The sequence below is a fragment of the Cheilinus undulatus genome, linkage group 14 (assembly GCF_018320785.1).
Source record: "Cheilinus undulatus linkage group 14, ASM1832078v1, whole genome shotgun sequence".
NCBI lineage: Eukaryota > Metazoa > Chordata > Actinopteri > Labriformes > Labridae > Cheilinus > Cheilinus undulatus.
In genome coordinates, this window is record NC_054878.1 from 18,605,025 (window position 1) to 18,619,290 (window position 14,266).

General features: G+C 39.8%; 1 protein-coding gene across 2 annotated transcripts in view; it reads right to left on the minus strand.

Annotated features, from left to right (window-relative positions):
- Positions 1 to 14,266, minus strand: part of pak5 (p21 protein (Cdc42/Rac)-activated kinase 5) — a 78,710-nt gene that overhangs the window by 19,417 nt on the left and 45,027 nt on the right. For both annotated transcript variants that reach the window (XM_041806024.1, XM_041806023.1), the window contains one exon: positions 4,493 to 5,332. In XM_041806024.1, the coding sequence (XP_041661958.1) occupies positions 4,493 to 5,332 (840 nt within the window). The remainder of the gene's footprint in view (positions 1 to 4,492; positions 5,333 to 14,266) is intronic.

Below are 14,266 nucleotides of genomic sequence, written 5' to 3' on the forward strand. Positions count from 1 at the left end.
AAAATCTGCAATAGATTCCATTGGCCCATACATTCTTTCAATTGTCAATAAATCATTAGAATCTGGTCACGTTCCTTCATATTTTAAACATGTTGCCATTCAACCACTTCTCAAAAAAACAAACCTGGACCCCTCTCTGCCCCAAAACTATAGGCCCATTTCAAAACTACCCTTTAAAATTCTCTAAAATTCTAGAAAAAGTGGTTGCCAAACAACTTACAGCTGCCTTGGACACTCATAACATCCTGGATAAGTTTCAGTCTGGTTTTCGTCAGTCCCATTCAACCGAATCAGCCCTTCTTAGAGTTTTTAATGACCTGATCAGCTGTGATGAAGGTAAATGTTCTGTGTTGGTTTTATTGGATCTCAGTGCAGCCTTTGACACTGTGGATCATGTTATTTTAGTTGATAGGCTGAAGCAGTGGGTGGGCATTTCTGGCTCAGCCATTGATTGGTTTTCCTCTTACCTGTCAGAGAGAAAATTCTCAGTCAATGTTAACAGCCACAGCTCTTCAAATTCCCCCCCTGGTCTGTGGAGTTCGGGTTCGGTTCGGTTCGGTCCTTGGCCCAACATTATTTTCCTTGTACCTGCTCCCCCTCAGCCACTTAATCAACAGTTTTCAAGACAGTTCAAGACATATCTTATCATTGTTATGCAGATGACATCCAGCTTCATACATCTTTTACACCTCAAAATTACACTAAAGTGTCGGTTTTACTCAGTTGTTTGAGTGCCATTAAAGACTGGATGTCAGACAATTATCTACAGCTAAATGCTGACAAAACAGAGGTCCTTGTCTCTGCCCCAGATGGTTTGGTGCCAGGGATTTTGGAGGAACTTGGTACCCTGTCTACTTATGTAAAACCTGTTCTTCGTAATCTTGGTGTTTCATTTAGCCACTCTCTATCTCTAGATCAACATGTCAATAATCTGGTCCGTTCTTGTTTTTTCCAACTAAGAAATATCGCACAACTCAGACACATTGTTTCTACAGCTCAGATGGAGATGGTTATTCACACTTTCATTTCCTCCCGTTTAGACTACTGCAACTCACTTTTCACCTGTCTTAGTAAAACATCTATAAATCGTCTACAATTAGTACAAAACGCTGCAGCCAGACTACTTACCAAGTCTTCAAAAAGGTCACACATCACACCAATTCTGTATTCTCTCCACTGGCTTCCCATACACTTCAGAATACATTTTAAGATTCTTGTGTTTACTTTTAAAGCCCTGCATGGTCAGGCACCAGCCTATATTATGGAGCTCCTAAAACCTTACAATCCCAGCAGGACTCTTCAGTCCTCTGATCAGGGTCTGCTGGTTGTTCCACACTCCAGACTAAAAACTAAAGGTGACTGTGCATTCAAGGTCATTGCTCCAACTCTTTGGAACTCACTTCCATTGAATTTAAGATCAGCAGAAACAGTTGATTCTTTTAAAAAGCAACCTAAGACCTACTTGTTTGGTCTGGCCTTTACTTAATCTGTTTTGTGTACTGTGTATTCTCTTATTGTACCTTTGCATTAATTGCTTGTGTTTCTTTTACCTTTTTGTAAAGCACTTTGTGACCTCGCTGTTCTTTAAAGGTGCTATAAAAATAAACTTATTATTATTATTATTATTAATCGTTGAAATCCAACATATATAAACTGTATAAAACACATACATGTCAAAGTATCTCAAAGGTGGCAATCTGATCTTAAGTTGAATCTTTTTTTTTTGACACAAAGCTTCTGCACATACAGTGCCTATAAAAATTATTAATCCCCTTGGATGTTTTACCATTTTATTGATTTTATAAATCAATCATGGTCTGTCTACCATTGCACCATGAAGACAAGAGAACACTCCAAGCACCTCAGAGAAAAGGTTATTGAAAAATATAAGTCAGGTGATGGATACAAAAAGAATCTTTAAAGGCCCCTGAACATTCAGCATGGCACATGTGTAAACCTGCCTGGATCAGGCCATCCTCACAAACTGAGTGACCGTGCAAGGAGACTAATGAGAGAGGCCACCGGGACACCTGTGATTACTCTGAAGGTGTTACAAGCTTCAGTAGCTGAGATGAGAGAGACTGCATACTACAACTGTTGTTTGGGGTCTTCACCGGTCAAAGCTTTATGGGAGAGTGGCAAAGAGAAAGCCCCTGTTGAAGAAAACTCAGATTAAATCTGGACTAGAGTTCTCTAAAAGACATGTGAGAGACTTCATGGTCAAGTGGAAGAAAGTTCTTTTGTCCAATGAAACCAAAATGATGCATTTTGGCCATCAGACAAGACGCTATGTTTGGTGGACACCTAATACTGCACATCACCACAAACACACCATTCCCACTGGGAAGCACAGTGTTGGCAGCATCATGGTGTGGGGATGCTTCTCAGCAGCCGACCCTGGAGAGCTTGTAAAGGTAGAGGATAAAATGAAAGTAGCAAAATATAGAAAATCCAGGTTAACAATCTTATTTAGTGTATGGCTACTATGGTTTGGGTGAAGATTTATTTTCAGGGTTTTCACTTTGACATTCAAGAGGGTTATTTTGTTTCTTTGTGGAAAATACCAAATTATACGGCCTGTGATTGATATATAAAATCAGTGAATAAGTAAAAAACCTAGGGGGTCAATACTTTTTATAGGCACTGTATCTGAAAACACTTTTTACTCCAGTCAATACCTCTCTTTTTCCATTATTAGCTGTAACATCTTATTAAAGATAAACTAGGAACATTTTACAGAGAAGTAACTCGCTAATCTCTAAGGTCTCTTAGTGTAACATTTACATTTGTGACTTAAGATTTCTTTAAAGCTCTTTTTTTTTCTCTTTTAGGTATGCACTCACAGAGAATTTCTGTAATAAAAAATAGTAAAAATTGCAAGCCTGTGACTGCCCTGTTGGGAGTCACAGGCTTGCAAGGCTCCTCTTCTTTTTGCTGTTCTGTTCTGTTCTGTAAATTGGTTTTCATGTGGAAAAATAAACAATGGGTTTCAAGCTGTGTTGAAATGTAACTGGGTTGTCTGGTAGTCTTGAACGCACCATGCCAAAGGTGCATGTATCCCTTTGAAATGATGTCACAAGACTTGGACATATGGCTGGAGGGGAGGAGCAGACAGTAACTTGGATATTACCAGACTCGACAGCCAATCCACACCCACAAACTTGAAAGAAAATAGTCATTATTTTTCTGTTAAAACCGAATCAAAAACTAAACTGAACACTAACAAAGCCTGGAATTGCTGCTTGTAGCAATGCTGTCCAGAGCAAACAAAGCCAGAGGCCCAGATGACCAGCATGCAGATGTGCTTATCCAGTTGTGTTTACTGTCATGAAAACCAGCCCTTACTTTCCACTGACCATCTCTTTCCTGTAAAACACCACAGGTTAGGGTTAGTAGGTTGTGTCTTTACTTATATGCCTAAGGTGTTAGCACATACCATGCCCTGATCTGGGCATGATTTTTCTAAATCTGAAAGTTTTATCACTTTCTACCTTCAATTTTACTGCCTCACTCTTCAGTCTTTAATTTCTCTACTCCTTTGTGCCTCTTTTGTCTTGTCTCTGTAGCTCTTTAATTCAGAGCTTCCTGGTCGATGGTCAGCGTGAGCATTAATTGATTTGTGTGTAGAGAAAGTGGCTGCTGAAGAGGAGTGTGTGGCAGCTCCTACCTTCTTCAGGGAAGAGTAGATTAAGAGCTGACACTGTCTATCAGGCCAGAGAAAAAAAGCACAGTGTGAAAATGAGAAAGAATAAGACACAGGGAGAGAGAGAAAGAATAAAGGGATAAATATTTTTAAAAATGCAGGTCAGTGGAAAGTGGAAACATCTGTGGACTTTTCTTGAAATGTGTAAAAATTTCTATTGTTTCATACTGTACCATATCATATCATATTGTATCGTTTCATATCGTATCATATTGTTTTGTATCATGCTGCTTTATATCGTATTGTATAGTTTTGTATTATATCGTATTGTATCATTTCGTATCGCATTGTTCCATATTGTTTCATATTGTTAACATTGTAACATTATGTATCATATCACATTGTATGCATTGTATCGTATTGTTTTGCATCGTATCGTTATCTTTCATATCATACATCATACTGTATCGTAAAATTTTGTATAGTAAAATTCTGTATAGAGCTATATCTTATCTTATTGGATCATATCATAATGAACTGCATCGTACTGTATATACTCTACCATATTGTACTGTATAATATCTATCCTTATAAATCTGTATTGTATTAGCTTGTATCTTGATGTATCATGCTATGTCCTGTTGTTTTGCATTGTTTTATAATGTACTGTATTGTGTTGTATATTGTTTTGTATTGAATCTCACAGAATAATACAGTACCATTTTGTATCCTATTGTATCATACCATATCTTACCAAATCACATGGTATTGTATTGTATTGTAACCTTTTATATGTATCTTATTCTAAAAATTTGTATCATATGGTATTACTGTGTTTGGTGCAGTTACCTTGGTTAAGGTCTGTGAGTTGCCAAGACTCTCCGAGAGCCGGGGGTAGGTGTAAGAGCTGTACGGGTGAGCCTGTGGCGGATTCTTAAATGCCCCACTGGCTGCATAAGGAACATTTGGCTCCTGCAGTCCGGACCCTGACCGAGATCTCTGCCTGATAGCCGGCGTGGGACTGGTCTGCGTCACATAGGAACTTTTAGGGCGCTTGTCATATTCGTCCCGCAGGCCACCGTAGCTCCACTCACTGTCTGGGTAGTTGATCTGCTCGCTGTGTAGCGAGGCTCGAGATGGTGTTCCTACTGAAGTGTCCCTGTAGTCCTGACTGGATGAGCCACCCACTGATGCCCTGTAGTAGCCACTGGAGCCCACCCCGCTTCCCACTGTGGAGGCCACCTCGTCTGCTGAGCGCCCCTTGCTCTCTAAGTAGGTGTGGTAATCTGGGGGAAGCTTGCCATAGTCTGATTTTTGGGGCATGGCATCAGGGTAGAAGGGGCTACGTATGGGGTGGGAGTGACCATTCTGCTTAGTGAACCGATAGTGCCTCCCAACTGCCCATTCCCCATCTATGGAGAAGTTGGGCCTGCTGGGATCAAGTGAGAAGTCTCTGCTGGAGGTGTCGAGGTCACAGGAGTAGCGGGAGTAGTAGTGGTTGAATCCATTCTCCTCCGGGGCATTTGTATGACCACTGATGGAGGGTTTGGAGCTGGTTCCTGCTTGGTGGGGGCCTGGTGGGCTTTCTTTACGCAAGGAGTTGGAGCGTGTCACTGAGATGTTGTCAAACTCCTCAAGCAGGCCATTTATGGATGCATCTTTGGGCGGCCTGTTCCCTCGAACGATCGTCTGCAGGAAAAAGAAGAAACACATCCACGTTTAGCATGGAAGGGCGTTTCAAGCCTGATAGTTTGATGAGATAGCCCTGATACTCTGGGTCACAATGCATTCAATTTCAGTTTGATCATTCCTGCCTGAAAAGTGAATGAAATGAATTGAAATTCCAGTTTCATCAAGGTTTTTAGTAAACCACATCAATTCCTAGGCTGGAATTTCAATTCATGCGTATCAGGGCTTTGTGACAAGTATGAAATCAATCATCACTTGCATTAAATGAACTACGGCGTTGGTCATCTGAAAAAAAGAAGCTAGCTACACAACCACTACGTGTTGTGAGTTTGGATGCAGCTACAAAATGCATGAAGATAAATGGTGGGATTCCTCAGATGCTAAAAGGAAACCAGTGGTGGATTGAAGGAGCTAATTCCTGCCCCACTTCCCTCGCAACAGATTAGCTTCATTTTCAGAGAGCTGATCAGGATGCATTAACAGTCGTGACGTTCGTCACAGCGCTCGTGAGGTGCAGGAGCACACCAGCACACGCTAACACACGCAAACATGAGAGAGAGAGGAGAGAAAGTGAACACATATACTCACATCTGCTTCAAAGCAAAAGCAGATTAAACATCAGGGTGCTGCTGATCCCCTCCTACCTTGTGTTAAGCTCTTTTCACAGATGTGTCGTGAGTCATTTGGAACTGGTGCTACAGCGCTGAACCACACATATGCTGATTTTGTGGTGTTGACTGTGAGGATCTACACCTCCATACAGTAAAAATCGTGATACTAATGGCAAAGCCAGACATGCTGCTTTTTCATCCACCTGTCTCTGTGCCACTTGGCTGTTTCAGGAAACACTGCATTAAACAATAGACACATGTTGCGTGACTTCTGAGAGCTGAGAGGAGGATTTTAAACTCTTATATAATCTACCTGAGAGTTTTTGGGATCAAAATAAACTGGTAAATTTTATTTTTGGTAGTCTTACCATAGTTCAGTGGTGCTTTCCAGCCTCTTAATGCCTCAAGTATCCCAGCCATCCAGACATCATCTTTTTCTTTTGTTACATTTTGCACAATCTAAGCTATTTTATAAATCCTGGCATGCCTGACATTACTGCTTTCATTCCTTTACCCAGGAATAAGTTACTAACTCAGTTACTTTTGGCTAGCAGTAACTAGTAACTGTAACTAGTTACTATTTTTCAGTAACTTGCCCAACACTGCTAGTCTGTAAATTGTTATAAGCTTCCTATAAAGTCAACTCACGGCAGGAAGGAGCTCGATGTTTTTGCGTTAAGCAGATATAAACAACATAAAACATTACATTACATTACATTTCCAGATCCTGCATAATATGACCTCTGAGAGGTGGGGAGGGAAGAGAGAGGAAAAGAGAGCTCTTATATGTCAGGGAGAGGAAAAACAGAGACATTTTGTTTGCATCTCTGTCTTCACTCTGAAAAATATTAGTAACTGTTCCTTGAGTGAGAACAATGCTTCAGCTATAAACCCCTTCCAGCGCTCATAACAGACATTGCTAGAAATACACTCATCTAAATACGAGGCACCTTGACACATCCAATAATCTGCAATGTGACTAAAAAGCTAGATCATATTCAACAGATTCAATTAACAAGAGCACCTTCTACATTGTAAACTGAGAATAAAGTTGTACTTAAGAGTTTTGTTGTTTTAGTACAAGTTTGAATAACAACTAAGAACTGAATTCATGTCACTAAAATCAATAAAATCTTACTTTAATCACCCACAACTCCTTTCTATTTCCCCTGAAAGAAGTCTTGTATTAATTTACCTTTCAAACTCTGCAGCCATTGTTTCATTTCTTGTTAAGTTCATCTCTACATGTGTTTGCTGAACCGTATTCTTAGGTCTTACAGTGTCACATCAGCACGTTCTTTGACACTGTTTGACAGTGCTCACGCCCCGCTGTCCGTCACTTTCCTGTCATGCTTGTCTCCGCTGTAGTTTGTCTGTGTCGCATGTGCTGAGGCTGAGTCTCAGAAAAGCAGATAATCATCATCTCTCAGCAACACTGTGCTGACACTGAGATCCATCACGACTCCTTCACTTAGCTGCATGCAAACTGTCACCACAAGACTCCCACTACCTCTCATCTCTATTATCTATGAGACAGTGGCCCATTCAGGCTACAAACAGTATTAGTATTGTCAAAAATAGTATTATCACCGTTTGGAGGAGACTGTTTCTTTCCCTTACAAACACTCAAGTAGGTTTTTGTTTTACCCCTGAAAACAATCGTCTTAACTCTATTGCCACTCATAATCACAGCTCAAATCATATCAGGAGAAGCAACAGTCTCTATGAATATGTGCATATTACCATATTAAAAAAAACTGAAAACCATCCACACCCACTTACTTAATAATATTTCTTTATCCACTAGTTTTCCTTCTTCTATTACTTCTCTGAAGTGCTGCATGCAGTTGTTTCTGACTAAAATAAAGCCTCAGCCGGACCTTTACCATTACTAAGGCTGATTCCGTCACACATCATCTCCTCGCCTATTCTGTTTCTCTGGGGGTACTCCCACCCTCTGCCTCTTTAACACTCCAGTTGCTCTCCCCTGTTTGAAACTTATAGGCTGTTTGGTGCCGTGACCTGGAACCCAAGGTGAAACGGCCTATAAAAGCAGAGAGTAAAGTCTTGCTGTGAGGATATAGGCTCCAGGACGGATAGTCTTTTAAACAAGTGGGTGAGTGGAAATCCATCACGCTCTGGACAGATGTTGCAGTACACAGAGCGGGCTCAGGCTGACATAAAAGATTACAAGTCATACAGTCAGGAACAAAACCACAGGGGTTCTGAGCTTGATGTTTTTAGCTGCATCGTAATTTAAAAGAAATACTGTTCCACATCCTCTAAGCAGGGCTATAGAGTAACTAATTTTTAAGGGGCTATATTCAAAAACAGAAATACAACCTGCTGGAGGATGAGTAACCTAGATTGGTTAAAAATGCACCATTCACATCTTAGGATGATACTAGATAACGTTTTAATTAACACATTGTGGCATCTTTTTTATTGACTTTTACTCTCTTTAGTCCATTCTGCTTGAACAGCAGGGGCCAAAACTTTCAATATTAGCATCTTGTGCTCATCAAAGTCTGGATAGCCACATATTACAACATATTAACATGTTAACTTTCTATATATTATTAACATGGAACTCATGAGCGTACAGGGACGGAAATTGTATGATGGGAGGGCTGGACTCAAGCGGGGGGTGCATTTAAATAGTGAAGTGATAAAACTGCATCTGGTGCTCAAAGCCACAATAAATGTAAGGGTGAATGTGGAATTTATGCCAAATTAGTAAAAGGATCAGATTTTAAAGTTCCTATGAGTAGTTTTTAACTGGATAGCAAACTGACTGAAATTCAAAAAATGCAGATTTTTACAGCAGAGTTAAACATATTTACAGCCTGGTTCAATAAATGATTTTGTTAGCAATAGTTCATGTCCTTAAGGGCACACATTACACAGTCAGCGAATCTTTTTACTACTTATCTATGTTGACTGAAGAAGGATAAAAGTTACACATAATTAAAGTCCTGATTAGACTGTAAGCCAGTGCTTTGTAGCTGTATGTCAGGAGGTTTAAGACCTGCCTCAGTGTGCCCTCTCTTGAGACAGCATTATCACTCTGGATTTTTTTTTTTTAAAAACATCAAATAAAATGGACAATTGTCAACATAGGTCAGGTAAACTACAACACTATTTTATCATTATTACTGCCAATCTAACCAATCACATTCTGGCCCTGGTTGAAGTGGCCACCATAATTCAAGGGACAGTGTCCCCCTGAATAACCCTCTAGCTTCACCCCTGCAAGTTAGCTGGATTTTGTTTCTTAATTAAGTTATTCATATTCTTTTTCTTTTCACCATTTCATTTTGATATACTATCAAAGGGCTAGAATATTACAATTAACTGAGCTATAAATGTGAGAACTATTCTTTTGTAAAACCTGAAAAGAAGCACAGTCACGTCAAGCTACACTACATGGACACTGCTGATTCAGGGCTAATTCAATTGGTGTACAACAGTAGGGGGTGTCAGTAATCTAATAAAACATCATCACCCCTGTTTGGTTCATAATCACTAAGACTGTGTCAGGGAGCGTGACAGGTACAGTGGGGTAGAGGGAGAGGGGGAGAACACATAGCGGGAGACGAAAGCGAGGAGGTGAAGAGGGTGCAGAGGGGAGAGGGAGACAAGGTTAATTGTGTGCCAAATCACTGTCAAACGTTCAGCATCAGGCCTAAAAATCTCAGCATTCATTTGAATTAGGGGGATAATACTGGCTTCCATAACCCCCTCCATCCCCCCTGCTTCTCGCTCCCCTCTTCCTCACCCTGTCCTTACAGCTCTGTGCGAGCTCTCTGCACAGGTCGTGTTCGGCAGCGGCTGTGACAGCAGCCATATTTCACCGGTGTGCAGCGTTGGCCTGTCCTTTAGTGATAAGCTGTAATAGATCTACTCTCTCCACTCACTACGGCCTGCTCAAGGTAAGCACAGGAGAGAGGAGACAGGAGGAGTGGGGAGCGAAGAAAGGAAAAGAGGAAATAAAAATATAAGAAACAAACTGGAAAGAATCAGAACTAGCAACAGAAAAGCAGAAGAAGAAACTCAGAAGAGAGGATAGAAAAAGGGTGACGAGGGAGGTGGGAGGGAGGAAGTGTCGTGGACTGGGAGCCATGAAAAATGAGGCTCATTGGGAGATAAGGGAGTATTAACCTTGCTGGTAATGAAGGGAGGGTGTGATGGGAGGATGGAGGGAGGAAGAGAAGGAGAGATAATTAATGAGCTTGCCCTTCCTGTGACTCCTCGATAGAACCCCGGTTTGGAGGCTGCGCTTCACCGGCCAGCAGGGTCCCGGGACAACTGAGGAGCCGAGGAGGAGGAGAAGCAGCTCTGCTTCTGTGCAGCATGGCTCCTCTGCACTGCTGTTTCATCTGAATTTGGTTCTAAAACAGTCTTTTTAGTCAAGAAACTGCTACTAATGGAAGTTTTTTTTCCATGGTTTGAAGCAGAAGTTTTTAATTAGTTGGCTGAATTGAGAAGATTTTTATTTTTTTTTTACTAAAACCCATCATTGTGTATTGGAAAAAACAGTTGCCTTCCTCACAGCTGTCTTGAGCACACGCTGTAACAGGGAAGCGCAATACCCAATGTTTAAGTAAATTTTAAAAACTTACTGATACCTGGTAACGTGCCTTTTTTTTTTTTCAATTGCATTCAAACAACAGAGAAAATGACGAGTTGTGTTGTAGAGAAAGGGGATTTACTGTATAGCAGCACACATAAATAAGCATAATTAAGGACTACGGAAACGTTCTGTAGAATTGAATAACATCCCTCTCTTTTGGCTCAAAGCAGCTTCAGGTTCATAAAATGATTAAAGATCTACAGCTTCTTTAGAGCCTCTGTAAGTTTTGAGTTGAATGATCATTTAAGTAGCAGAGTCAATCTTTTGAAAGATGTGGTATGAGCCTACTTTTAACATATAAAATAAGATTTATTAAAGACAGCCAAAGAGCAAATTCTAAACTCCACCACAGCTAGTCAATCACCCCGCAAGTACCATTAAATGTTGGTTTTGTTCAAAGTATTTGCAAAGAAACATGGGCCATCATTGTTTTATTTTCAAAGCTAGTACATAGTACTTTTTTAAGATTACTTTTTTTTTTTTTTTTGTTTGTTTTTTTTTTTGTTTTTTGCTTTTATTCTGAAGGACAGCTGAAGAGAGACAGGAAACATAGAAAGAGGGAGTGGGGGAAGGCATGCACCAAATGTGCTGAGTCTGAGGATCAATCTCACTCCAGTGCATTGAGGACTAAAGACTGTTTAAGGGTGCCTGTGCTGCCAGCTGAGTTAAACTGGTGCCCCATTGCACTTTTTAGAAATTGACAGTTTTGAACTTCAAGAATGCACATATTTTCTTAAAACTTTGAAGAAAAAATCTAGATAATAATATGCTCCAATAATGTTTGCTTATTTTAAAAAATATGTGTTGTTTGGCTTAGCTGGCGGAATAGGCACCCCAGTGCTTAAGTAAATATGTTTGTAATTAATTGTTGAACCAATGCAACTGCATTTCTGGAGTCCTGGAAACCCATGTTAGCATGACAAGTACATACAATACATTCATATATACAAAAGGAAAAGTAATGAAGCACTGGTCACTAGTTTGACTTCTGGCCTGCCACCATAAAGTTGATGCCATCCTCAACTCTGCAGCAGAAGTAGGTTGTAATAGATTGTCACTGGTTTGTCACATGACCACTTGTACACAACAGCAAACAAGTGGGACTTAAGCTTGGCTTAACTTAACTTTAGTGTTTGTTTTCTTTTAACTAATTTGATTAGACAAATAGTTACATGAATATAAATGTGAATAATTCATATTAATGCACTGTCAATACTTGAACCATTTTAATACAGTGATGAAATATCAGTCCAGCACTATAGCATTTGAGTCTCATTTTAGCCTCCTTTACAAAAACTCTACTTAATTTGAGTTTTATTTATGACAGATTTATTTTTAGCTCGTCTTACTCTAGTCTGTCTTGTGGAAAACAGATATCTGACTAACACTTTTAGCCATAGTTTCAGTTGTCAACATCAACACTGGAGATGACTACATATTGAAAAATAGCCAACGTATTCATCAAAAAAATAACGGAAATAACAGGTGACATCCTTAAATGCCTTCTTTTGTCAGAAAAATCCAAACTCATACAACATTCATCACTTACATAATTGCAATTTCTGATCCAAAATATCGACTCATTGCCGATTTATTAAAGAATAGTTTTATGTGTGGATATTTTTGAATCCACATCTGTATTAACAACACAAAAGAAAGGAAATACCCCTCTGTTTATTCATACACTCACACAAACACATACAGTGGGTAACTTCACATATTTTAATAGACATGAGCATGCACAACAACAGGGGCAGATGTGTAACTCCTCCCATCCTCCAGTCTTTAGTTACACATGAAGGCTCATCACCTACCACACCCCCACTCCTCAAACACACACTGCAGAACATCGCCTACTCATCACACCCACTCTAAACTCTAGATCCTGACAAAAACACAACCACACAGAAATGATATTTTCTGACTGGAGCCAGCCTGACAACATGCTCTAATAAATCATCATGAATGTACTATATTGTCCTCTGTCTCCATCCATGTTAGGCTGCTGTTCTTTTTCTGTATTTAATCTCGTAGATCATCACTACTCTGAGTCTCTCCATCACGACTCTCCCTGCAGAGTGTTTATCCACATCAGAACACACAGAAAATACTCGGCACACATTCCTACTACTGTTTCTCTGGAAGTGCGACATCTTTCTGCATGAGTGACAAATTTTTGAATGCAAGCTGTCTGGTAAAGATAATATCAGCGAAGCTTTAAGATTGGAGACACAGAGAAAACTCTCAGAGCGTACGCTCAGAGTAACCAAAAGTGCTGATTAATCAAGAACCAAATACAGATTTAGGTTTGTATGAAATGAAACCTCCATCATTCATAGAGTCAGTGGTTCTGAGTATAATGCCACTGTGCCTGCCTCCTCTCTGATACAGTACAGGACAAAAGCTTGTATCTGTTACAACAAGGCATAAATCCACAGCAAACATTACATGGATTTAAACAGATAATCTCTCACGAGTCAGGTAAGCGCCAAGATTAGTGTCTCTATCTTCTAGCGCCATCTGCTGGATGAAAGTGGTAAAAGCAACAAAACTATTCCTGCAACAATGTTAAACTTCTTTATTATTACACCAAATGTCACCACTGCAGCAGAAAAACAAACAAAAATTCTGTTTTTTTAAACATTGATTAGATATTAGCACACTTTTAGGGAAAGGGCGGTTTAAACCCACATAAATTTACGATTTTGTAAAGTCCAACTAACCAAAGACCACAACAACACAACTGATGTTCTGGTAGCCTAGCTAAAGCAGCATTATAGTGTTTCTGAGACTCTAAAACAGAACACAATCTACTGTTATGTACAGTGCTTAACAAATTTATTAGACCGTCTGTCATAAAAAAAACAAGAAAACATAAATATTTTACAAATCTTTCAAAAACTTGTTTAAAACTAAAAATGTTATTGTTATTTATTTTGAAAACAAACTGAAACAACTAAATAGTCCTGTTTCACACATAATAACCAGAAACTTACTATTTTGTATGGCCTCCTCTGGCCTTGATAACAACTTGCATTCTTGCTGGCATTGTTTTTATGTACTTTTCAACAGTCTCTTTTGTTAACGAGTTCCAAATAGTTTCTAGCTGTCCCCACAGACTTGCTTTAGATGAAACTTTTGTGCGATCAATCTTTGAATCTAGTAAATCCCAAATTTGTTCAATAGGATTCAAATCCAGACTTTGACTTGGCCAGTCCATCAGTTCCAGTACTTCAGATTCCTTTTTCTCGGTCAAATAGTCTCTGCACAGCTTTGAAGTATGCTTGGGGTCATTGTCTTGTTGATATATGAACCCACGACCAAACAGATTCAGTCCAGAGGGGATTCCATGATCCACTAAGATGTTGTGGTAGATGTTCTTGTTCATGATACCGTTGATTTTCACTAATTTGCCCACGCCGTATCCACAAATGGAACCCCATACCATAATGGAATCTCCACCGTGTTTCACTGTGGGTGCAATGCATCTGGCATCAAAACGTTCTCCAGCTCTTGGGTCAGCATCGTCCATAAACAGGACGATGCTGACCCAAGAGTTCAAACTTGGACTTGTCCGTCCAGACTACCTTCTTCCCATCATCAACAGTCCAGTGTTTGTGCTCCCTGGCAAATCTGAGGCGTTTCTGGATGTTTGCAGGCCTCAATAATGGCTTCTTAGCAGCTATTCTT